Raw genomic sequence first — 23,151 nt, forward strand, 5'->3', positions numbered from 1 at the left:
TTTCACAGAATAGTTGCGGTTGGAAGGGACCTCTAGAGATCATCCAGCCCAATCCCCTGCTCCAGCAGGGACACCCAGAGCACAGGGCGGCATCCAGGTGGGTTTGGAAGATCTCCAGAGAAGGAGACTCCACAGCCTCCCTGGACAGCCTGTTCCAGGGCTCTGGCACCCTCACAGGAAACAAGTTCCTCCTCACATGGAGATGGAACTGCCTGTGTTTCAGCTTKTACCCATTACGCCTTGTCTTGTCACTGACTACTATCAAGAAGAGTTTGGCCCCATCCTCCCTGCATTCTCCCCTCAGTATTTGTAGATGTTGATCAGATCTCCTCACAGCCTTCTCTTCCCCAGGCTAAGCAGGCCCAGTTCTCTTATGTCTTTCCTCATACAAGAGATCCTCCAGTCCCGTAATCATCTTTGTTGTTCTCCAGTGGGCCTTTCTCTAGAAGCTCCACATCCCTCTTGCACTGAGGAGCCCAGAACTGCACACAGTACTCCAGGTGCAGCCTCAACAGAGCTGAGGAGAGGGGCAGGATCCCCTCCCTTGACCTGCTGGCAACATCCTCCTGATACAGCCAGGATCCCATTGGCCTTCTTGGCCACGAGGGCACACTGCTGACTCATGGTTAACTTGGTGTCAACCAGGACACCCAGGTCCCTCTCTGGACGCTGCTTTCCAACAGGTCGAGCCCTAATCTGTACTGGTGCCTGGGGTTATTCCTCCCCAGGTGCAGGACCCTGCGCTTGTCCTTATTGAACCTCATGAGGCTCCTGTCTGCCCAACTCTCCAGCCTGTCCAGGTCCCTCTGGATGGCAGCACAGCCCTCCGGAGTGTCGGCCACTCCACCCAGCTTGGTGTCATCTGCAAACTTGTTAAGGGTGCATTCCGTGCCCTCGTCCAGGTCATTGATGAACAAGTTGAACAGCGCTGGGCCCAGCACTGACCCCTGGGGGACACCACTGGCCACAGGCCTCCAACTGGACTCAGCCCCATTTATYACCACCCTCTTAGCTCTGCCATCCAGTCAGTTCTTGATCCACCTGACTGTGCCCTCATCTAACTCACACTTCCTGAGTTTCCCTATGAGTATCTTATGGGAGACTGCATCAAAATCCTTGCTGAAGTCAAGGCAGACAACCTTGGAAGTGTGGCTTCCCTCAAAGCACAGCGTAAGTGATGCTGGGATTGAAGAGAAGCTCTCGCACTCTGTCATTTATACAAAGACATAAGGACAGTTACTGGAATAGCACTACCCAGCCATTCTGAAATCACTTCAGCATAAACTATATTGCAGCTTAGCTGTTATTTAAGGAGCTAAAAGTGATTCAAAATGCAGAATGTGATTTGACTTCATGCTAAACTTCATTTTGCAATGTTTACTGGCAAGCTAAGGGCCTAATTTTTGCTATGTGCATGCAAGTAGTGCCTCTGGGGCAATCTCCCTTTCCTTAGCTCTTGCTCCACAGCAGGGCTRACTGCTGTAGCCTCATCCAGCGTAGCAGACATCCAGCTTTCTCCCTGTCTTTGAGGCATCCCTTCTCATATCTAGGGAGGCTCATTGGAACAACAGCTGAGCAAGCTAGATGTGCTCAGCAGAGTTTTTAACCTTCTCCAGGATTGAGCCTTCACTATCAAAGTATCATCCTGGATATCTTAGGTGGATAATGGTGGAGCAGTATGTTATTGTAGGGAAACTCAAGGTTTTGGCTAAGTCTTTCTCACTTAACAGAATTATTATATTATTCTTAATATAGTCATTAGCTGTGAGACCTTGYTTTCCATCAGTATTTTCTATCCATGCATATTTTACCTGTATTTGAAAAAGGACCCATGTCAAAATATTTCATCTTGGTACTCCCTGCCTGGTAACAATTCTTTTTAAACAGCCAGTTGCAATGTTCTTCATGAGGCAAATCAAGTTTTCATGATTAAGGTTAGCAGCTCACGTCTCCTAAAATAACCATACATTAGTATAAACATCACAATAAAGTAAGGTAGAGCAGAAATATGGCAGTTTTTAAGTTGAACTGAGATGGTAAGATTGACTGCTTTTACCTACCGGATTGCAAATAACACAAACTTTCTAACAAGCACCAGCTCTTTTAACTATCAGGTGAGCTAATTCCAAGTGCAGTTATTCCAAGTTACAAGAATTTTAAAAGGTAAGGAATCCATTAACGATAGAGGTCCTACACGACCACTATTCACCCTCTAACACGTGTCAGAAAGAAGATGAGTGCCAGTTATAAAAGCTATCTAAAGACAYATGTGAAACATCAGCAATGAGTATTTTTGAAAAGGAAGATGAGCAGCTCAGTCTTAACCCCATTTCACAGGCAAGCTATTAACCCCATACTGTTGGCGAGCACCATCCCAGTGGCGAGCAGAATGCACAATGAGGCGTGTGGCTCTATCACAGTGATCCATTAGGGAAGCCATCGCGTGCTGAAGAGCAGGGTCATTCATTCAGAAGATGGGCTTGTTGAAGCTTCAGGTAGGTTTCCTAAGGTTCTGACTCCTACTCTCAAGAAAGAAAGAAAGAAAGAAAAAAGGGTTGTTAATGCTATAACGTGTTCTTAGTTTCTCATCCCCCGAGTTTTTGAGTTTGATCCTCTTTCTGTGCTCCTTCCAGCCCTTCCTCCTTTCTCAGTGTCTGACCTAGGGAAATCCTTTGTAATGGGGGTACCCCCTAGCCCTAGTCCCTGTAAAAGCTGATCACTTTCTTAACAGACTCAAGCAGTGATCTGACCATATTTGTAGGGACACTCCTCTAGACCTACACCAGGCTCCATTTCCCAGGAACAGAGCTGCAGAGAAGCGCTACTTCTGGTTTCAGGATGAGATCACCTTTTTCCTACAACTAATTCTTCAAGATAGGAAACAAGGCAGGCTGCCAAAATAAACTGTTTCTGTGGCTCCCTGCTGAGGTTGCCTCCTACTCATCTCCCCCATGGAGTCCAGAAATAAAGGAATTCCTGGCAAATGAGGAATTTTATAGATACTGGAGGGCTACAAGCTAGGCCTGAAACAGTACTACTAACCAAACCCAGAAGAAAATCTTCTCCTAGATATCTGATCTACTGCCCATAGAAGCATCATATCCTCATCTCCTCATCATATCCATAAGGCAGGAGAGTGTCCTCTGTTACACTGCCCTCAACAGGAACATGCTACCTGGCTCTCTGCTCTGTCCTGCTATATATGTTCTCTAAAATGTTGCTACAGCTCCACCTTTTCAGCATGTTTTTTTTAATACTCAAGGAGTAAATGTCATCCTGGCTGGCCCATTACAGCAGGCTGGCCCAGAAAGATGATGTTTTGGTGTTATTAGCTACAGCTACTCAGGGTTTAAGACCCAAGCTCAGTTCTCTGTTACAATTAAGTCAGTTGCTTCCAACTTACACTGATAAATGGAAGCCAAATATGTTCCCTGAACTTAATTCATTTGCTGTCTCAAATTAACTCGCATGTAAACCTTGGTTTCATTTAAAATGCTCTACCTCTCACTGCAGCAGCTCCAATTACCTCATTAGCATTAGGTTGGTATGGAGAGCTATCAAGATAATGGTCCATCTGAACACACTGAGTTCTTTCTGTTCAAAGAAAACTTCATCTCAATATTTCACAAATTTCATAAATAGTCTGCAATATTACACTTGCCTTTGATGCCAAGCTAGGTTTCAGTCCAAGAAAGGAGAAGACAGTGTTGCTTTCCTTTGATTCGAAAAAGCCATCGTAATCCTAGAGGAAAAAAGATCAGTCAATATTTGTACTACTGGTCTCCTGCTTGATCTCCCTATACTATACATTACAGTGGAGAAAAATTCATAATAATTTTCAGGAAAATATTCATTGATACTTACACATATTCTCCTATGCAAACCTAACAAKCATTTTAAAGTGGAACAATATCAACAACTCCAACATGAAAGAAAAATACACAAATTTTCTAACATCTTTCACTACTTAACTTGACAGRAAAATATAAATGCTGATTTACATTTGTAGGCATAAAGGTAATCAAGTGCTTAAAGGTAAGTTTCCAAAGGGTTTTTCAAATGGCATGTTAGGAAACAAAATACTTTCAAACTTCAAGGAAGAGTCCTACAGAAGTTGAATTCCTTAACTAATTCTCCTGTGGTGAAGCAGTGACTTCATCACCATTGTATCCTTGGAAAACCACAATCATACCCCAGACTTTGACAATTACATAGCTCAATATAAAACACTACCATATTTTCCTATAAAATAAGCTTCTTTATTATAAACAGGTTACATCTAGCGTTCATCTTCCTAAGATCAGGCTCAGATCTCAAGTGTTGCCAACCTTGAGATGTGAAAGTTGATAAGTTAAAAGTGTTACTAGCACTTTTACCAACCAGGAAGAGCTACAGGTTAAGAGATGTTCCAAAAACTCCTTCCCTTTTATAAGGGGAGAAGGTCTGCACAGATTTGGGCCATTTGTAAAGACACCAAATCGAATTGTGAGGATGTGAAGAAACAAAAAGATCATCTCGGTGCTATCAGCATTAGGTGCCGATAAAGGGAAATGTTTGGAAGCTCAGAGGGAGCTGGAAGCTTTGCACACAGCCAAGGGCTTGTGAGCAGGGAGGTCCCACTTGGGAAGGCCCTGTGGGATGCCCCACGTCCCACAGAGGAAGGAGGTCCCATCGGCTCTTTGTGGCCGGTCAGGGGCTCCCCATTGCTGCATGGGGCTTGGCTGCAGATGACGGCTCACCCCCGAGCCCCGGGCCAGGCAGCTCCAGGAGCCGGGTGGGAGCCCCTGAGTGCCAGGATCCTGCCTTCCCCAAGGAAGCGGCTCCCGCTGGCCCCCGAGGGCATCCACAAAGCAGTTGTTAGCCTAAAAATACACAGCAAGGTGGTGTGGCAAACTGCCACCCAGCRCTGCACTCCTGATGGAAGCTGCACGTACAAATATAATCTTGAGTGTCCCGCTTTAAATTATGATCTTTGATGCTTTCCAGAGCTGCTAATTACATGCTATTAACATATAAAATTCTGGCAACAGCAGTAACTAATTAAAGCTAATAAAGCAAAAGGGACATACAGACAGTGAACATGAATCATCACTGAGGCAGCAGTGCTCAGTCCCTCAGGAAAATTCGAAAAGCCACAAAATACAGGGGATTTATCAAGCAACAAGGGAACAAAAGGCTGCAGAGAATGACAAATGCCAGCAAGGAGAAAAGATACAGAATGATTTGAGGGCATAGAGAAGTGACAGGAGTGCCAATAAGGTAAGTTAAAAGCTATTTCAAGGCAGAAAATGCTTCTTAATAGGCTACTAGCTACCTGGTTGTGGTAGGCCTAGCTTCTCACCAGCCAAACCAATGGCTTCAGTGATTGTGGAGTCTCCTTCTCTGGAGATCTTCCAAACCCGCCTGGATGCCGCCCTGTGCCCCATGCTCTGGGTGTCCCTGCTGGAGTAGGAAGGTTGGACTGGATGATCTCTAGAGGTCCCTTCCAACCTCAACCWTTCTGAGATTGTGTGATTTTAAACCAGAACAGAGAGGAAGACTGTGGTCTTCAGAAGCAAAGTAACCCACATGAGAGATGAGGAGAAGGTGGTGAAGCTACTTGTCTTGCTCGTAGCCTTTCCTGGGCAGATGCTTATGATCACTGCAGAACCAAACGTGAGCTTCAGTCTCACATAATAAGGCTGTTYGTGTTATCTTAGGTTATATGTTACGCAAAGTTTTAAAATAATCCAAGTGTAATTTTCCATTTAATGTGCTAATAACAACAAGTCTCAAACCTTATAGTTTTGTTTTCAAAATCCAAGTCCTTCCAGTGACTCTCCAACAGGGAGGTGCAGTGGTGACTCTGCAGTTCTTTAAAGCCAGATTAATCAGAGGCAGAATTCTCTTACTGTCTCGATTATCCATAAATCCCAATTCCCAGCCACTCCCCAAATGCTGTATTAAAGTAAGAGCAGCCTTGCCCTTGGCTGAGTGGGCTAGCAGCCAGGAAATGTGCATTTAACTCCTCGTAAGGACACGCATCATTCTGGCATTTATGTGGGCTTTACACCATCCGCTCCAGCAAGAAAGGTGTTGGGGGTGGCAATTCCCTCCTCCTCCGAAATTCCACTTCCAGGGCAGCTGGAAGCAGCAGCCACTGCTAGGGACTGCTCACCTCACTCAGCACGGCTATGGCATGGTCCCCCAAACGCGCTGTGCAGGCCTGAGGTGCGTGATGTTGGGGACATCAAACCACTGCAGCRAGGGGGCTACAGACAAAGCCACAACTCACTTGGTTAAGCAGGTACCCGGCGGCTTGCTGGCTTGCTTAAACACACGCTGTCCCTGCCGGGGGAGGCTGCACCCCCAGGGGAAAGCTGGCAATACTCAAAAGATCAATCCAATCAAAATCAATCAGAAAGATCAATCAAAGGATCAGCATAAAAAACAATCTGTGCTTCAGGAGACACGGGCAGAAAGTATGGCACTGGGTAAGAAGTAAAGTTCAATATTGACACAGTAGGTTTCATTTACCAGTCAGCAATTAGATAGACAATGTCTATCCATTACTGCAACTGAGATGAGGAAAATATTATCCTCTACGACATTTCAAAGATAGCAACTATAATAAAAACTCCTCCTAATACATTTCTTTAAAAGAGAAAACTTGCCCTGTTGCTCTTAGTTTGCAAAGAGAAAAAGAGCTTGCTAAACATCTCAAACATTTTTAGTGCTTATCAAGCGTTTACCTTCCCACATCAAGAGACAAAAAAAAAAAAAAAAAGCAACTTGCCTAAGTGTAGCTTACAAAAGTAGCATTTTTATATATAGATATTTTATTATATACTAATTATCAGATACCAACAYAAAGAAAACATTGCTATGCTGTTGGAAATTGTTCCTCTTTGGCGATCACTTATTAAACATGATGATGATCTCTCTGCATTCTTAGAAATGAGCCAAGGTAACTGCTCTTACAAGCAGAGCTGGGGAACTTGCAGTTTAAATGAGCTRAATCAGACTTTGCTCCTGCCCAACTTACTCCACATAGGCTGGAGAATGAGACACAGTGTCCCTCCTGGAAAGGGCACCTCGGTCCTTGGCACAGCAGGCGTTCACTCACTGACCTCATGGGGATTGCAAGGAGAAATCCTACTCAGCACAGCCCTGCTCGGAGAAGGAGCGGGAGCCCTTCCTGCACAGCCCTTCCTGCACAACACGGAATCACACAAAGACTGAGGTTGGAAGAGGCCTCTAGAGATCAGCTAGGGGTAATGGATACAAGCTGAAACACAGGCAGCTCSATCTGCATGTGAGGAAGAATTTCATTCCAGTGAGGGTGACAGAGCCCTGGCACAGGCTGCCCAGGGAGGCTGTGGAGTCTCCTTCTCTTGGGATCTTCCAAACTCGYCTGGATGCCGCCCTGTGCCCCGTGCTCTGGGTGTCCCTGCTGGAGCGGGGGTTGGACTGGATGATCTCTATCTCTAGAGGTCCCTTCCAACCTCCACCCTTCTGTGATTGTGTGATCTAGGCCAACCTGCCTGCACCCACGGAGATCATCTAGTCCAGCCCCTGATCTCAGGCAGGGACACACGAGACCCTGTCTGCGCGGCGCAGCGTGAACGTGGTGCGGTCTCCATTAGGTAACCTCAGTGAGATCCCCAGGCAAGATATTTGAAGAGCTTTTATCACYGAGTCTGCAGAGCAACCTCTCTCAGAGTTGGCAGGTATTTTGCTAATCTCTGCATATGCTGAGGCTCCAATACCAGACAGGCAGGTGTCAAGGACAGCTCCATTCTGGACAGCACACAACAAACTGTGGCTGATGAYGTGTTTGGCGGTGCCCCAGTGACCAGGAACATAGACATCTACCCARTAACTACAGTCACCCTTTCTACAATTGGCCATAGCTGAAAAACATGAGTTAACCACGCTGCACGGAAGCACATACCCAATCTGTAAATAAAGCAAGCATAGAGTTAGAACTAAGACTGAGCTTGTTGGAACAACCCCTTTTAGTTACAAGAAGGCGCAAGAGGCAGCAGCAACATTCGTGTCTCCTTCCCTTCCAAGCAGGAAGGAAAATAACAACACAGTGAGCAACTACACGATGAATGAGATTGAGAAAATAAAAAAGAGTAGATTCTCAAGAGTTAAAATACCTGCTAACTCACCTTGAAACAGCTATTTCTCGAAGTCTAGAAAAAGGAAAGAGTAACATATTACTGCTACCAATTTGAACTATTCTGGGGAGGGATAAAATTCTTCCATTACTTCCATTTTTACTGAATTGCTGAGTTTGTTTTCTTAAGCTCCAGTACTAGGTAGGCTGATCACTCTAGTCCCATACCCCCCCTTAATGAAATACATATTACAAAGAACTCAAGATCTTTGCCTCAGGACATGGATCAACAGCGAAATGGTAGAAGCTGAAAGCACAGATGGAGCCTATGAGTTACACCTGTATGGATACCTTGAACAGGCTAAGTGAAATCCTGCCAACATGGAGAGGAGCCATGGGCAGCAATTGTTTAAGTTAAATCACTTAAAATGCAGAGAACTACCTCTTAGATTAAAAAATTGTGTGGATGGGTGTGGGTGGGTGTCTTAAAATCAAGCAAGCTTCAGCACCATCCACCACATATCTGAGCAGCCACACGGTCTCCAAGCAGTGAGCACCAGCTTCCACCTGGCGAGGTGAGTTCCGTCCTTCCTGAGGACCAACCTGGAGCACCGAGATGCCAAGCGAGTCATACGAGACCCCACTGAGGGCACCGGGGCCCAAAAGCCGCCCTGCTGAGCACCCGTTGGCCTCATGGCCGCCCTGCTGACCATGTTTGGCCTCATGGCCGCCTCACTGAGCACGTTTCACCTCGTGGCTGCCTTGCTGACCACACGTTTGGCCTCGTGGCCACCCTGCTGAGCACCCGTTGGCTTCATGGCCGCCCTGCTGACCATGTTTGGCCTCATGGCTGCCTCACTGCGCACGTTTCACCTCGTGGCCGCCTTGCTGACCACGTTTGGCCTCGTGGCCGCCCTGCTGAGCACCCGTTGGCCTCGTGGCCGCCCTGCTGACCACGTTTGGCCTCATGGCCGCCTCACTGAGCACGTTTCACCTCGTGGCCGCGTTGCTGACCACGTTTGGCCTCGTGGCCGCCCTGCTGACCATGTTTGGCCTCGTGGCCGCCCTGCTGACCACGTTTGGCCTCGTGGCCGCCCTGCTGACCACGTTTGGCCTCGTGGCTGCCCTGCTGAGCACCCACTGGCCTCGCAAGTGCTCCAGCTGCTCACGTGAATGCGCTGCAGCCGCCTCATGGAGAGGAGCGATGGCTGCGGGGGTGCCTGGGCCCGCGGAGGCCGGTCCCAAGGCCGGGAGCGGAGCCAAGCGCCGAGGGCGACTCCCAGAAACTCGCCTGAGCCCCCTCTTGGCTGCTCCTTCYTCTTCTCTGCTCATGTATCATTTAACTCACACACAAATTAAAAAAAAATATCATTTTCTTTAAGAAATGGACTCTCTTCATGATCTTAAAAAAAAAAAAAAAAAGAGAGAGACTGGTATTTCACAGGGTAGAGGAATAGGTAGTAGTGCCGCAGCGATTGCCAGAGTACTGAATAGCTTCCTGAGAACACTGCACCCCTTTCAGCTTTGCCTCTTCCTTGTCTATAGGCCTTTGCTGTTCTGATGGAAGTGATATCCATATATTGCATTTCAGGGACAGACAATAAATATCTCGTATCTCTGCGCCTATTGCCCTGCCCACTAGGCAGTCTACCAGGGCTCACTCTAACCCTCCTGAGCAGCTTCCAAGAAAGAAAGAAAAAAGTAAAGTCAGCCTGTTATGTAAATATTTACTCCTCAGATCAAACTCGCACCTGGGAACAGATTTCCTTTGCATGTTCCTTGGCCTAAATTTCAGGCAATCCCAAATCAGTGCTAAACTTTCTGCATACAAAACTGCCACTGCTTCTAAGAGTCAGTTTTGCAAGGTTATAATTAGAGAAGTGGAGATTTCCAGCCTTCCAAAAGATCYAGGGTCCACTTCTAGTCCTAGATGGGTGGTGAACTCAGCTGTAGAGATTTCAGATACAGCTGGAGAGGGAAGTATGAGGCACAGACCCGGTTCCCAGAACTTCCTGCTGCTTTAAAAGCTTTCCATGCTCAGTGCTCTGACTGCTCTATATGCTGCATATTCATCTATGGCTTCTCACTACAGCGTGAAGAAGCTGGAGTCCCAGCCTGGGACTGCAAATTCCCAGGAAGCCCTGGAAGCCACATGCTCCAAATCAACACATTTCCCTGCTTGGCACCGTGCCACATTCCCTTGTGAACGTGGCCCTGACATTTGAATCTGTGGTGCTCTTTGCATCTACCTGGATCTTCCGTGATCTTGATAAAAGCTGTAAGCARAATAAGTAATTACTACTTTTAAATAGTGTTTATAACCTGTAAAATACTGAATTGTTGGTACTATGGTGTATCCTACCAGGAATGCTTTAGAATAATCTGAATAACTCATATGCAAAATCACTGAGGTGAATGGGTGCACATAAATTCACAGTGGGAACTGGCACATCCAGAATTTTTTTCTGTAACCTTGAAAGCAAAGGGTTTAGATAGTGAAAACCCAAACACAATCTCCATTTTTCCACCAAAACAGGACCTGCTGTCCTCATTACTGTACACAAGGACTCAAGTGAAATTTATTTGAAAAAATGATACAATTTAATATGGCCCTAAAGTGTCAATTTACGCTCTGGTAAGGGAAATAAAAAGAATCCTGCTGTCAGCAGGCCACACAGAGAGCTTCTAAAAATAAATAAAAATAAAAAAAATATAAATAAGAAAGAAAAAGGCTTAAAATTGAGTCATCAGAGGCTTTTGTACTGTCCCAGGCTGACAAATCTATAATAGCCAAGCAGCAGATAGTCAACAGAATAATGCAGTTCTTCAAGACAGTATCTCAGTTGTTAAAACAGTGGTGAATACAGACTGGCCCACCTAATAAGGACATTTTTTGTCACTGTGAGCACAACACCAATCTCTTGGAGAAAGGATTTAAAACACAACACATAACAGAAGTGCCAAATGTCACCCTGACTCTTAAAAGTTCTGTCTTTATCAATTCAGAGACGCATGACTTGGATTTCCTTAAATATTGAAAGAGCATTACAAACAAGCCATCTATTTTTTAGTTACTTTGATCTAAGTAGAGAGCTGGAAACAGTTCACAGYTGCTTTTAGCTGTAGCAGGAAGTGCTAAAGCTGCTATATGAAAGATAGAAAGCCTTAAATGAAGGTCTCATTTACAAACCTTTAGCTGATGTTACATGATGTCTATAAACTGTAAAATTTCTGAGTCAAAAGGCTTTAGACTGCTAGTTAAATAAAAATTCTTTCAGAGTTGAAAATGATGGCTAGTTCCTACTGAAGAAGATGGCTCTGCAGTTTCTCGTCCTTTCCAAACCATTTCAGATTTACTTTGCTTCTGCAGTGTGCAAGAGTTCCTTTCTAGCACCTACACTGAGATTTCCTTACTCTTACACAGCACTACATAGAGCAAGATCCCTGTGATTATTTCAGGAGACTCTTTCCTCACGCTTGCAATGTTACAGCAATGTCACTATGATGAAACAGCAKATTGCAAAGGCACAAAATATGTAAGTTATCACAGTGTTGGTGCTAGCACACAACACTGGGTTATCAGTTAAATGATTTGTCTTCTGGGATCACAGCTCTTATCTATCTTGTGAACGGTTCTTGCTGAGCACGGTATATCAAAGTTCCTTTAGCAGAACCTCTTACTGAAAAAACAGGGAGCAGGTCTCCAAAGACTGAGAAAAGGAGAAGACAGATTAATGATGTGATTACATCAACTCAGACCAAATTTGAAGRTCTTGCTCGTGTATCATGACACGGAGCTGTTCTTTGATACAAGCAGGATCCCTCATCCTGGGTGTAAGACATTTGGTTTTGTGAACCAGGAAGCACTGGTCATCTTTTTTTCACCTCTTCCCCCCCCAACAAGCTATCACAAAATCAAATAGCTGAAACCAGCCAGTTCTGTATGTTTAAGACTGAAGATGAACTTCCTCTAATGTGCACTTACTGTCTGATAAGTGATCATTCAAATGATAATTTTCTAATCAGAAAATTCTATTCTCAGGTAATACCCCTGAGCACACTGCTGAGATTTTCTACTAAGGAAGAGATGGAGTGGGGAAAAACCCCACAGCCATCACTGCTTCTCCTAACACAGAAGAACAGTATGGCTGTGAGCACAAAATAGTCTATTTTGGCTGGCATGCCATATTTCTGTGAATCTCTCTTGAAATAACAAAATAAAAAGTGCACCTAATTTGCTTTTCTCTACCTAGCCTTAATGTATCTGGAGAAACAACAAAGGATGTGACCCATTTGGACTGTCAGTAATAATGCATAAGCCAGAATGAGTATATAGGTAGTTTCCTGGTAACATGGTGAGACTGCAGAATTGGCAGGCAGAAAAACAGACAGCCCTTTGTGAACAGAGCAAATTGGATTTAGAAATTGCCTGGACACAAATCAGAAACCAGAAGGTACAATTTTCACTAATTCAGTTGACAGAAATCTCTGGGTATTTTTTTTAAGTTATTTAATAATGATTTTTTTTTGTGTGTGTGAAATATTTGTGTCAAGAAAAACGTCTAAAAGACCTCCATGTAAAATCACAAGAGCAGAAGACACGTGCAGTGTGTGCTTACTTCATCTAGCTCCTCTGCAATATTCTACCCCACTTTCCAGAGCTGACCTCCTTTGCCTCCTGCCTAATGTTTTGTCTCAACTCTGTTACCTAAGAGCCTCATTATTTGTGCTGGGAGGATAACTCCCAGTTATCCTCCAGTTAGTAACTGAGGAAAGCTCCTGCATGTGCCTCCTCCCTCACCCTAGAAAATATACAGCTTCTTCTCAAAGTAGGTTTGTTCTTTCAAGATGTTCACACAGGGAGGTCTAGTAATAGGATTACCTCTGCTCAACCAAAACAGCTACCAGCTAAGCAGGCAGATTAATGAGATCATCTCCATGTTGCATGACATCTTCTGCCTGGCTAATTCCAAACAGCAATTAACAGGTTTTCTAAGACTGAGTTAAAACATGCTATGAAGAAAAGCTGAAAAGATGCTGAAAAGGGGAAGAAACAGCAGCTCAACCACCAAAGATTTTAGCTATTTAGCCATTTAGTTGTTATACTTAGCTATTATAACCCCAGGGACATGCTTCCCTATTTCACCTCCCACTGGATTCACACACAAGCGCTACCCCCTCGCTCCCTGATGTGCCGGGGTGGGCACCACATCGCACCTGCAGTCGGTCTATCGGGTACCCCACACCTGCCCCCCACAGGACGGGGGAGCCACGAGGCTGCAGCCTGACAGCCTTGACTTCATCAAGGCTGATGAAGGTGACCAAGTCCCAGTTCTCACCTTTTTACAGTATTTTGCTAAAGATGAGTCCAAGTTCAGGGAAGATATTCCCAAACTATGGCAGTGCCACAGACTCGGAACTGCAGCAGACCATACTGGCTAAGCGGGACAATAAAACACTTCTAGGGTGCCATTCTCAACACATCAGCCAAAGGCTGGTGCCTCAGCTTGCACTAGTGGATAGAAAAGCTACTACACCTCAGCACACCAGCAGAGACATCTGCCCATCCATCAGATTGCTGTCTGATGTCCATCAGACTCTCACACTTAGCAGTCTTTCAGGAGATGAAGACAACTCTCAAACTCCTTTACTTTATGGGAAAAATAAAACTATCCTACTTTCTGAAGAGAGAGTTTCCATTTATCCTAGAGGCTCTAACTGYATAAAGGCTCTCTGACTGTAGATGCAATTAACCGTATGGCAGCAGAAGAGGGAAGGCTTCTTCTGAAGAGAGAAGACCTTCCCTGGAGGTCTTCAAAACCCGCCTGGATGCCACCCTATGCCACATGCTCTGGGTGTCTCTGCTTGAATGGGAAGGTTGGACTAGATGATCTCTAGAGATCCCTTCCAACCTTAACCATTCTGTGATTCTGCGATTCTGTGAAGGCTAAATTTCAGCGACAATGCAACTCAGTCCAGACAGCAATCTCATGGGTGGTGCCCAAGATTCCCTGCTGAATTTTTACACTTGGGTTAGAAAAAGGCAGCAGCAAATCCAGGAAACCTCAGATGCAGGTGGTCTCACAAAGGACGTGACCATCCATGGGTTGCACAGGAAGTACATGGTAGCCCCAAGTCTTGTTCCTCTGCAGGRAAATCCACTAACTGAAAACATTAGGACTTAAGGATGAATTATCTCAATTTTCACTAACGTACATTACCTGCTCCTACCTCTGCAAGCTGTCAGCATTAATTCAGACACTACTAGATAAATCTTTACCCCAAATCTTGACGTTTTAAATGGCAAACAGGGCACCACTAGTAGTACGCAGTGAGTTGGTGACCGCAGCAGCTACTTACTCCGCAGTACCGATCATCACTAAATATCTGTGGCGGCAGCGGGTTGCCCTGCGCGGGCTGCCTGTCCTCGGGAATGTTCTTATACATCCACTGCCTCTTCTCCTCTGACATTGTGATATCCACCTCTTCAAACTCRATACGATTGGCTTCCAGAAACCTCACCACGTCTTGTTGCCTCTTCTTTATCTGGAAGAAAGGAAGAACATCAAAAAAAAACACATTAGGGCGAGAGCACCATAACCAAAACATCCTTACAAATGTTCCTCCTCTCATCCTGCTCCCTGGGAAAACTCACTCAGGAAGGCAGAAGATACTTGTTTCAGATTTAATTACACAGAAGTTAACATTACTGCTTTACAAGGTGGCAGGGATTACGCTTATTCACCTCTCTAGAAGGCTGCCTCTTTATTTCCACTCTGGAAATTTCATACTTTGCTTTCTAATGATGCTTCTATAAAGACTACTTCGTACAGGACTCTAAGCAGTAGATGTTAAAGGTGGGTAATCACTTTTCAAAATCACTAGGGGCTACATTTTGAAGATTACAAGCACAAAGAAACGCAGTGTAAGCAACTCAGCAGGTTCCAGGAGAATCTACTCCGTCTATTCACTGAGAGACAAGTGAGAAAAAAAATAAAATCATCCCTGCTACTACACTCTTTTTTGCCTTGCACTCTTTTAAGATACCTTGGCATCTTAAAAACACAGCCCCATGGTTCCCTCAGCACAATGTGTYGAATCTTTAATTAAGAATGTCTGTCCACACATCATGCATGCTTAAAAATAAGCATGACCTAATTTCTTGATAATTAATTTTACCAAAAAAAAAAAAAGAAGTTAGGTTTGTGCTAAGTGTTTTTGTGTTACAAAGAGATGATCATCTGTACATGAAAGTTTAATGGAGGCGGAACACAGGCAATTTTTAGCTCATGGTAACCAAGTAAAGCCAACTCTTGACAGCCAGCGTGGCTTCCAACACCTACACTCAAATAAAAACGACATCTTCTCTGCTCCCAGGAGGATCTGGTATCAAGACAGCAACCTTGAAGAAAGGCTGTAAGCTGAGGAAGACCAGCTGAGCTCCTTCAGCTGGATCTGCTCTGCAGCCTCCTCTCTCCATGCTGCACCTCTCGCATCCACGTAACAAAGCTAATTCCTTCAGAAAGGAACTAAAAATTATATGCCTTTTYTTCCACCTATAATCAGCAGCATTATTTGAAGGAAAAAAAAACAGAGCTTTAATCATTCTGCAGTATTCTTGGGGTGTCAGGGCCACGCAGTTGCTGACTGGCACAAAGCCCAGGTGGATGAATCATGCCTGGGAGTATCATATGACCCAGATACTATTTGGAAAACAGAGGATTTTTGAAGTGCCTGCGCCGGGTGCCCTTGTCCCAGCAGCCCTCCTGTCTACCTAGACACACCRGAGCACATTCAGCTTCGGGTGGAAAAGGAGATGCAGTCACAGAAGCCAGGAAGACAAAGCTTTAAAATATCTCTTGTCCTTCTGAGAAGCAGAGGGCTCAGAAGCATCTCAGGGTCTGCGTCTCGGTGTCTTGTTCTTGTTCTCTTTTCTTACATATCCCGTGTTGATTTTTAGGCATGTTGTGAAAGGATCACTTTTTCCTAAAGAAGGCAGCTCCTAAGACTGTGTGCAAATAATGCATTACCAACAGCAGCGAAATTACTGCATCACCATCACTGCTGGTGCTGAGGACAACATACCCTTTGCAGCCTCTCTGGAAAACTGCAAGGAGGAATTCTGCTGTCAAGAGCAAAGTGAAAAGCAAAAATATTCTTGTTCTTTCACCAYAGAAATTCTGCAAGACGGGCCCCCAAAAGATGAAGATTGACATTTCTTAATACAAATATTAAGTATTTCTTCAAATACAGAAAAGACACCTATCATCATCACCTAATCACCTAATCATGTAAGGAGGATGCTTCCTGTGCATTGGGAATGGGCCCTGGCACCCTGCAACACACAAGTCACAGCCAGGAATTGCTCATGGGAATCATTCACACCATGACAATTCTCCCACAAACATTCCCCAACCTCTTCCTTTTATTTTTACAAAACCGATCAGGATGTCGAAGGGAAACAACTGCCTTTTTCAGACAGAAGCCCTGCAGTTCTGCATACAACATCTGCAGGAGTGATCAGCTGTGGATGTGCCAGCTGCACAAACGCAAACAAAACGTCCTGAAAATTTTTAGCCCCAAAGCAGCTTTTTCTCCTCCCACCAGYGACTGAATTTGAGCCTGCAGGCTGAGGCAAGAGTGCTACTTGCATTAGAAATTCTATTAAATTATGCCCCATTGTTTGCCGGGYGCCCAGAGCATCTGCCACAACAGAAGCCAGCCGGTTATTCCCCAGGAGAACCACAGGAGCTTTGTCTCGCCGTGCAAGGGGATCCGCGCCGCCGGAKCACGTCAGCCGGGGAGCCACGGGAGCCTCCCGCGTGTGTCCGAACACAACGCGCCGCAGAGCGAGGGCAGCTCCTCCTTCTCCTTCCTTTTGGGAGCTGCCAGGCTCTGCTTGGGAGCCCAGCGGAGAGGGACCCCTGGACAAGCTAAGGAGGTGGAAACGTCAGCCCTCTCCGTGAAACTCAGCCCGGAGGCTTCCYGGTTTCCAGGGCTGCGTCTGGCAAGATCTGGGAACCAGCCTCATGGAATCGGTGGTACCATGTTCAGAGCAACTCRGCTGATGGTTATTCACACATCACACAGAATGGCTGAGGTTGGAAGGGGCCTCTAGAGATCATCCAGTCCCACCCCCTGCTCCAGCAGGGACACCCAGAGCACGGGGCACAGGGCGGCATCCAGGCGGGTTGGGAAGATCTCCAGAGAAGGAGACTCCAAGCCTCCCTGGGCAGCCTGTGCCAGGGCTCTGGCACCCTCACAGGGAAGAACACATTGGGGAGCATTTGTATTCTTACAGGAGCGTCTGCTTCACAACAAAATATGTTGCTTTTAATATGTCTCAGCAGCCCTGAAGACACTGCAAGATGCATCATCAAAATACGTATCCCTTGTGAAGTCTTGGAGGGAAACACATCTCCTACTTAATTTGGTATTCCATAAAGAGAGTGAAGTTCCCATATGCATTTGCATTCGTCTCATCTCAAAGAGATACTTCACTGCTGTTTTTAGAGTATTAGAGTGTAAAGCATTAGCTATACATTCAAATAAGAAAAAGAATTCTTCTATTTCTCTTCTCTGCTCTTCTTATTAAGCAGAAACTTAGGAAAACTGTGAAAAGACAGGTGTTCTTCTACACAACATAATCCCAATCCATCTCTGACATAGCAGGGAAAGCTCCRTGAGAGCTAACAGGCTGCCATTCGGTGCTTGTCTCCCATGTTTTGAGTGGGCTGTTTGCAGAACATCTGTTCTCTGGGCTTGGCTTTACTGTTATTCTACACTTCTATTCACAGAAAGGAGATGGGGGAAAAAAAATCCAGAGACGTCTCTCTTTTATGCCAGTATTTGGAGCTTGTTTCCTTATAAGATTAAAAAACAGCAGTAATAGGATGGCAATTTTGATATATGGAACTGCTAAAATGAATCAGTCACTTATCCAATGTTTCCGTTTGCAGAAAAGGTCTATAAATCCAAAAGGGTCCAGGTTTTCTCTCCTGGTTTTCATTTCTTTATATGGATTTGCAACTGGAGGATACCTGTTCAGACCGGATGCACTGCTTCTACGAAATACCTCAAAGACATCTTCAGGCCAGGTRGGACTAACTAGGATCATCTGTTCTGACCTTCAGGATAAAGTCAAATTAATTTCTCTTAGGAATAAAGAAGCTCTTTGGATTGTTTTCCTAAGCTCCATTCCTGAACTGATGAGAACACAGAATTTACCTCAGCTTTTGCAAACAGCACCCTCAGTTAACTAACTGCTTCACTGAAACGTGTGCCTACTTCTCTCCTGAACTCACTTTGCTTCTAACTTTAAGCTACTTGTGCTTTTTATATCTTTGTTGGTCTGAAAACTCTGCTAAGGTTTGTGTCTTGTGTGTTCCTAATACAGACTCAAGTCACTCTGTGATCACCTCCCAGCTAAGCTGAACAGCGATCTCTGGGAAAGACAGAGTACCTGCTGGTCGCTTAACAGCAGAACAGCAAAGATTTTACCATCAAAAAGCACATCCAGATTGCACCAGAAATTSGGCAAACGCATTACATGCTCTATCCCAACTCCCCTTTGTTTCCCATGGGAAACAAACTCCCACTTTCAACAGGTTCAGTCTCTCTCTTCCCTCCCTGTGCTTCCTGAACGTGTTCTCAGAAGACCTTATGAACACGACTGCTGCCCTACTGCAGGCAGACGACTCAAGCAGCAACATCAAGGGGAATTCGGGAACAGCCATGATGAGGGCGAACTTCTCTGCCTTAGTTTACTAGCCCAGTTAACACAAATGGGACAGAGCAGACAAGTTCTCAATCTAAAGACCTCCTGACATTGTCAGGGGACATTGCTGAGCATCTGGTGCCCACAACACGGATGTAGGAAAGTGGTTTTCTGCCCCGATCTCTTACCCTGACCTTCAGCGGCTAAGAGCCTTTATCCCTTTGCTTCGCTCCTCCTGAGCTCCGAACACAGGGAACGGCAGCAGCTGCTATTCGGAGCTCTGCCCACCCGGCAGGACACGCAGGAGTGACCACCCTACACTCCCTTCATCCTGGAGCTGCCCAAGTCCAACCTAAACAGCCTCCTCATCACAGAGCCTTCCCACCCCGGCGAGATGCCGACCACGTGCGTGCCGAGAGGCAGGCAGGACAGCAGGTAATTTGTAGGCTGGGTTCTCAGACTAGAAATGCATTTTAGAAACCTGGCATTCAAAACCAGCGGATTCCTAATCCTCCACACGGCATATTCCCGGGTGCTGAGGCCATTCACCCGAACCAAGCGCTTTAATGGAAAGATACAGCAAGTCCCAACCGTGGCGCCGAGCAGAGCCGAGGGCAGCGTGCCCTGCAAACCCGCCCGCGCGACACACGAATCCTCCTGGGCTGCTGTGCCGAACACCCGGAGCGACAGAGCCGCCCCGCGGGACTGACCTTCACAGGGGCGCCTGCCGTCAACTCCCCCATCCTGGCACGGGCACACACAGCCCAGGGATGCGCTCCTGGGGATGCGCCTGTCGGACGCAGCGCTGCGATAAAGCTGCTTTAAATCTGCTCCAGTGTCTGCACTTCCAGTGCGAGCTTAAGGAGAGACAAAGCAAGGAACTGCGTGTTGTGGGTTGTTTTAATGAATAAGGAAGCTCAAACAGCCCACGGCCAACGTGGAACTTGAACAACAAACGCGAACTCCGTTGTGGGCAGCTACCCTGTCCTGAAAACTGGGACATTTCTGCGAGATAAARTGAATGTAGAAAGTGATCTTTATGTCACAGACGAGGTCGTTTTCCCAGCCACAGGCACATTTTCTCTTGAGTGGATTGGGAAGCCACGCTCATGCTTTGCTGGCCCTGCTAAACTTTAGCTAAAGCTGAAGGGGATGATCAGCACAGGCTGGTAGCAAAAATACGTCTCAGACAACAGGAAACCGTGAAGATAAACAGCAAWGAGAATATAAATGTTAGGACACTTATTTTTTTCCACGTTGGGTATCCTGGTGACTAGGACAAAACACAAGAGAAGCTGTAAGCAGCCTGCAAGATTTCAGTGATTCATAAAGCTTTAACCATGCAGCACATTCCTCCATTTGATGGAGGCATCCTGCAGGACTGCAATAATTCATTTCAAAAGGCCAACAATTGAAATCCTAGCTGGCAGCTAACTTCTTCTATAGATAGACATTTTTGTTTGTAATTTACCGTATGATTCAGTAATTCAAGAGAGTAGTTAAAAAATAAGCATTATTTTCATGCATTTTCCCAACAGAAATCTCTCCAGGTTGCCAGAGAGTAATTTAAATCTCCTGTTTAGAATTCCACACTTAACTCCTCCATGTACTACTCTCTTTAGTCAGCGGCATATTTATAGCAAGTATTTGGCATCCTGAAAGAAACCCTTTCAACAAGCAACATCTATCTTCCTCTTCAAAATGTATCATACAAGCATGATAACCATAACACTTATTAATTCAGCTGTTCTTTAGCGATGGGAGAGCCTGTCTCCTGATTAAACGCAAGTTATTCTCTGATCTCCATGCTACACTGTGTTTATTCATACGTTTATTTCTTTTGATTTCCATAAGGTATTTTGATTCTGCAGAATATCACTTCTCAGCAGAGTCCCAGTTCAGTGAGGCGGCTGAGAACTTCCAAGGCCTGAAATGCTGAAAATTCAGTCCGTGGTCCTGCAGGGAGGAACATGAAAGTGATCACCAAGTGTCCCGAGTCCTCCTGCAGTGGCAGGAGAGTGAGGAACAGTTCTGCAGCTTGCATACAAAAATCCAGTGCTGCACGAGCTGAAAATATGCAGGGATTTATGAGGTACCATTTTGTTCACATGCATCAATGTTGCTTGGTAAAATTATGATTTTGTGGAGGGAAGATGCAATAGATGTGCTTTGTTTTCCTAAAATATATCAAATATTTGGTAATTATTTAAAGTTCACTGAAATGCCACTGAAGACAGCAGGGTTTGGAAAGCAAGTAAATGCTACAATAGTCATGAACGGCGCAAGGAACAATAAAACATTGACACTAAAGAAACAAASAAACAAAAAATCCCCCCCAACAAGAAGTCCTGGCACCCACTTCCAAGCGTGCAGCACGTCCCCCATGTAGACTTCCACGCTGCAGCCCCACGGCCGCGCCGCGCTGCAGCCCCACGGCCGTGCCGCACTGCAGCCCCACGGCCRCGCCACGCTCCAGCCCCACGGCCGCGCCGCGCCAGTGAATCAGCAGCGCGCAGCCAGCGCCGCAACCGGCGCCACGTCCTTTATCTGACCACCTGCTTTGCAGCAGGGCAAGGCATCCCCAGCAGCACGTTCTGCGCTTACGGCAGACACGATGCAAGAGCAAATTTCCTGGCACTGAAAATGCAGCTCGTGTCTCTTCCCCTCTCGTGAGCTTTAGGCACCAACACCCAGCGACACAGGAATATTTCAGTAGTAGAACGCATTCAAATTATTAACACCTAGGAGCCCATGGCACACGTCTTTGTTTTCTGCTCCCAGCAGAGCAGGGATATCTGGATTCCGAAACGCCCCAAGCGGCCCGAAGGGCGAGTCGGTGCGACCGGACGCGGATGCTCGCCCTGTTCTCCCGTGACAAGCGCTATCCGCCCGGCGCAGACGTGTCGCGCTGCGCGCCCGGCCCCCAATGATAACGGGGCCCTCGCCGCTTGCTGGGCTACCTCGTCCAGGGTGTTGGCACTAACAGCCAACGGCATACAGGACAGCAGCRGAAAAACGCATTTGTGTTTCCAGATAAAGGTCAGGGTTTGGATAAAGGATAAATGGCCAAATTAAGTTATTTTATCGTGAGGCATCAGGTTTAATTTAGACTAAACACACGTTTTTACTGCTCCAAAATCCTATGGTTTTCCACTGCTAACTACAAGACAGAAATGATTTGTTATCGTTACAAAGGTTCCTCATCCCTCCCGTACTTTTCTCTCCAAAAGGGGGATATTTACACGCTTTAGACTCACCCATTACAGGGTGGAAATAAACAGCTCTCCTGAATGGAGGAATCAAAAGATTTCACCCCAGTATAATTCAAAGGTGGGAGCCTAAAGCCCCCAAAAGAGAAGAGAGACTTTTGCATGCGTGATGCCCTGCTAAGAGACAAGCACTAYGTCAAGTGAGCTCCCCGCATTGCGCTTGTATCCCACAGCCCCTGCTTCCTCCCAACCCGGAGCCTACGGAGCCCTCTGGCACTTCCACAAGGATCAGGACACACTCCACTCACCTGCGTGAGTCCCTCTGGATTCACTCAGTGTTTATTTTCAGTGAGTGAGTCACCAGCGACTTCAGCTCCTGAGCAGGCTGCAGGTGCCCGTCAGATGCAGGARCCCCAGGAGGGCAGGCCGAGCAAACCAGCTCGCTGTGCTGCTGCTGGTGCTGCAGAGCTCAGGAGCTGCTTGCAGCCATCCCTGMGAACTGCACCCCGCTGTCACCCCCGAGGGAGATGCCCAAGGGGGGAAYCTCCAGCTTACGGGGCCTGCAGAAGGCTCCCCAGCCTCTGTAGCGCAGCTCATCTGAACACTGAGCTGGTAAAAAACRCTGACACACTGGGGCATGGCTACGGGTTGACATGCACAGAGTAGATTTCATCTAGGAAAAGTTTGCAAAATCACAGAATCATTAAGGCTGGAAGGGACCTCTAGAGATCATTTAGTCCAACCTCACTACACACACAGGGTCACATAGAGCACAAGGAGGCAGCCAGGCGGGTTTGGAAGATCTCCAGAGAAGGAGACTCCACAGCCTCCCTGGGCAGCCTGTGCCAGAGCTCTGTCACCCTCACTGTCAAGAATTTTTTCCTTAAGTTCCTGTGGAACTCTTGGAGCTTCAGTYTGTGGCCATTTCCTCTAGTCCTATCAATGGCCACCACTGAAAAGAGGCCGCCCYCTCCTCCTCACTGCCTCCCTTGGGTGTTTGTAGACACTGATCAGGTCCCCCCTCAGCCTTCCTCGRGCTGCACAGGCCCAGCTCCCTCAGCATCGAAGGGCCTCTCTGCGCTCACGCCTGCCCTTACCGAGCTTCCAGGCTGCGGCAGAGC

At 46.3% G+C, this 23,151-nt stretch overlaps 1 protein-coding gene across 1 annotated transcript in view; it reads right to left on the reverse strand.

Moving 5' to 3' along the window:
* Positions 1–1,451: 1,451 nt before the first annotated feature.
* The window catches only part of SH3BGRL2 (SH3 domain binding glutamate rich protein like 2), a 30,142-nt gene continuing 8,442 nt past the window's right edge, over positions 1,452–23,151 (reverse strand). Inside the window, exons 2-4 of the mRNA XM_026038468.1 lie at positions 14,465–14,650; positions 3,662–3,742; positions 1,452–2,519 (exon numbers count right to left, since the gene is read on the reverse strand). Coding sequence (XP_025894253.1) covers positions 2,505–2,519; positions 3,662–3,742; positions 14,465–14,650 — 282 coding nt within the window. The 3' untranslated portion in view covers positions 1,452–2,504. The remainder of the gene's footprint in view (positions 2,520–3,661; positions 3,743–14,464; positions 14,651–23,151) is intronic.

The sequence above is a fragment of the Nothoprocta perdicaria genome, unplaced genomic scaffold (assembly GCF_003342845.1).
Source record: "Nothoprocta perdicaria isolate Ctin4 unplaced genomic scaffold, notPer1 scaffold_21, whole genome shotgun sequence".
Classification (NCBI taxonomy): Eukaryota; Metazoa; Chordata; class Aves; order Tinamiformes; family Tinamidae; genus Nothoprocta; species Nothoprocta perdicaria.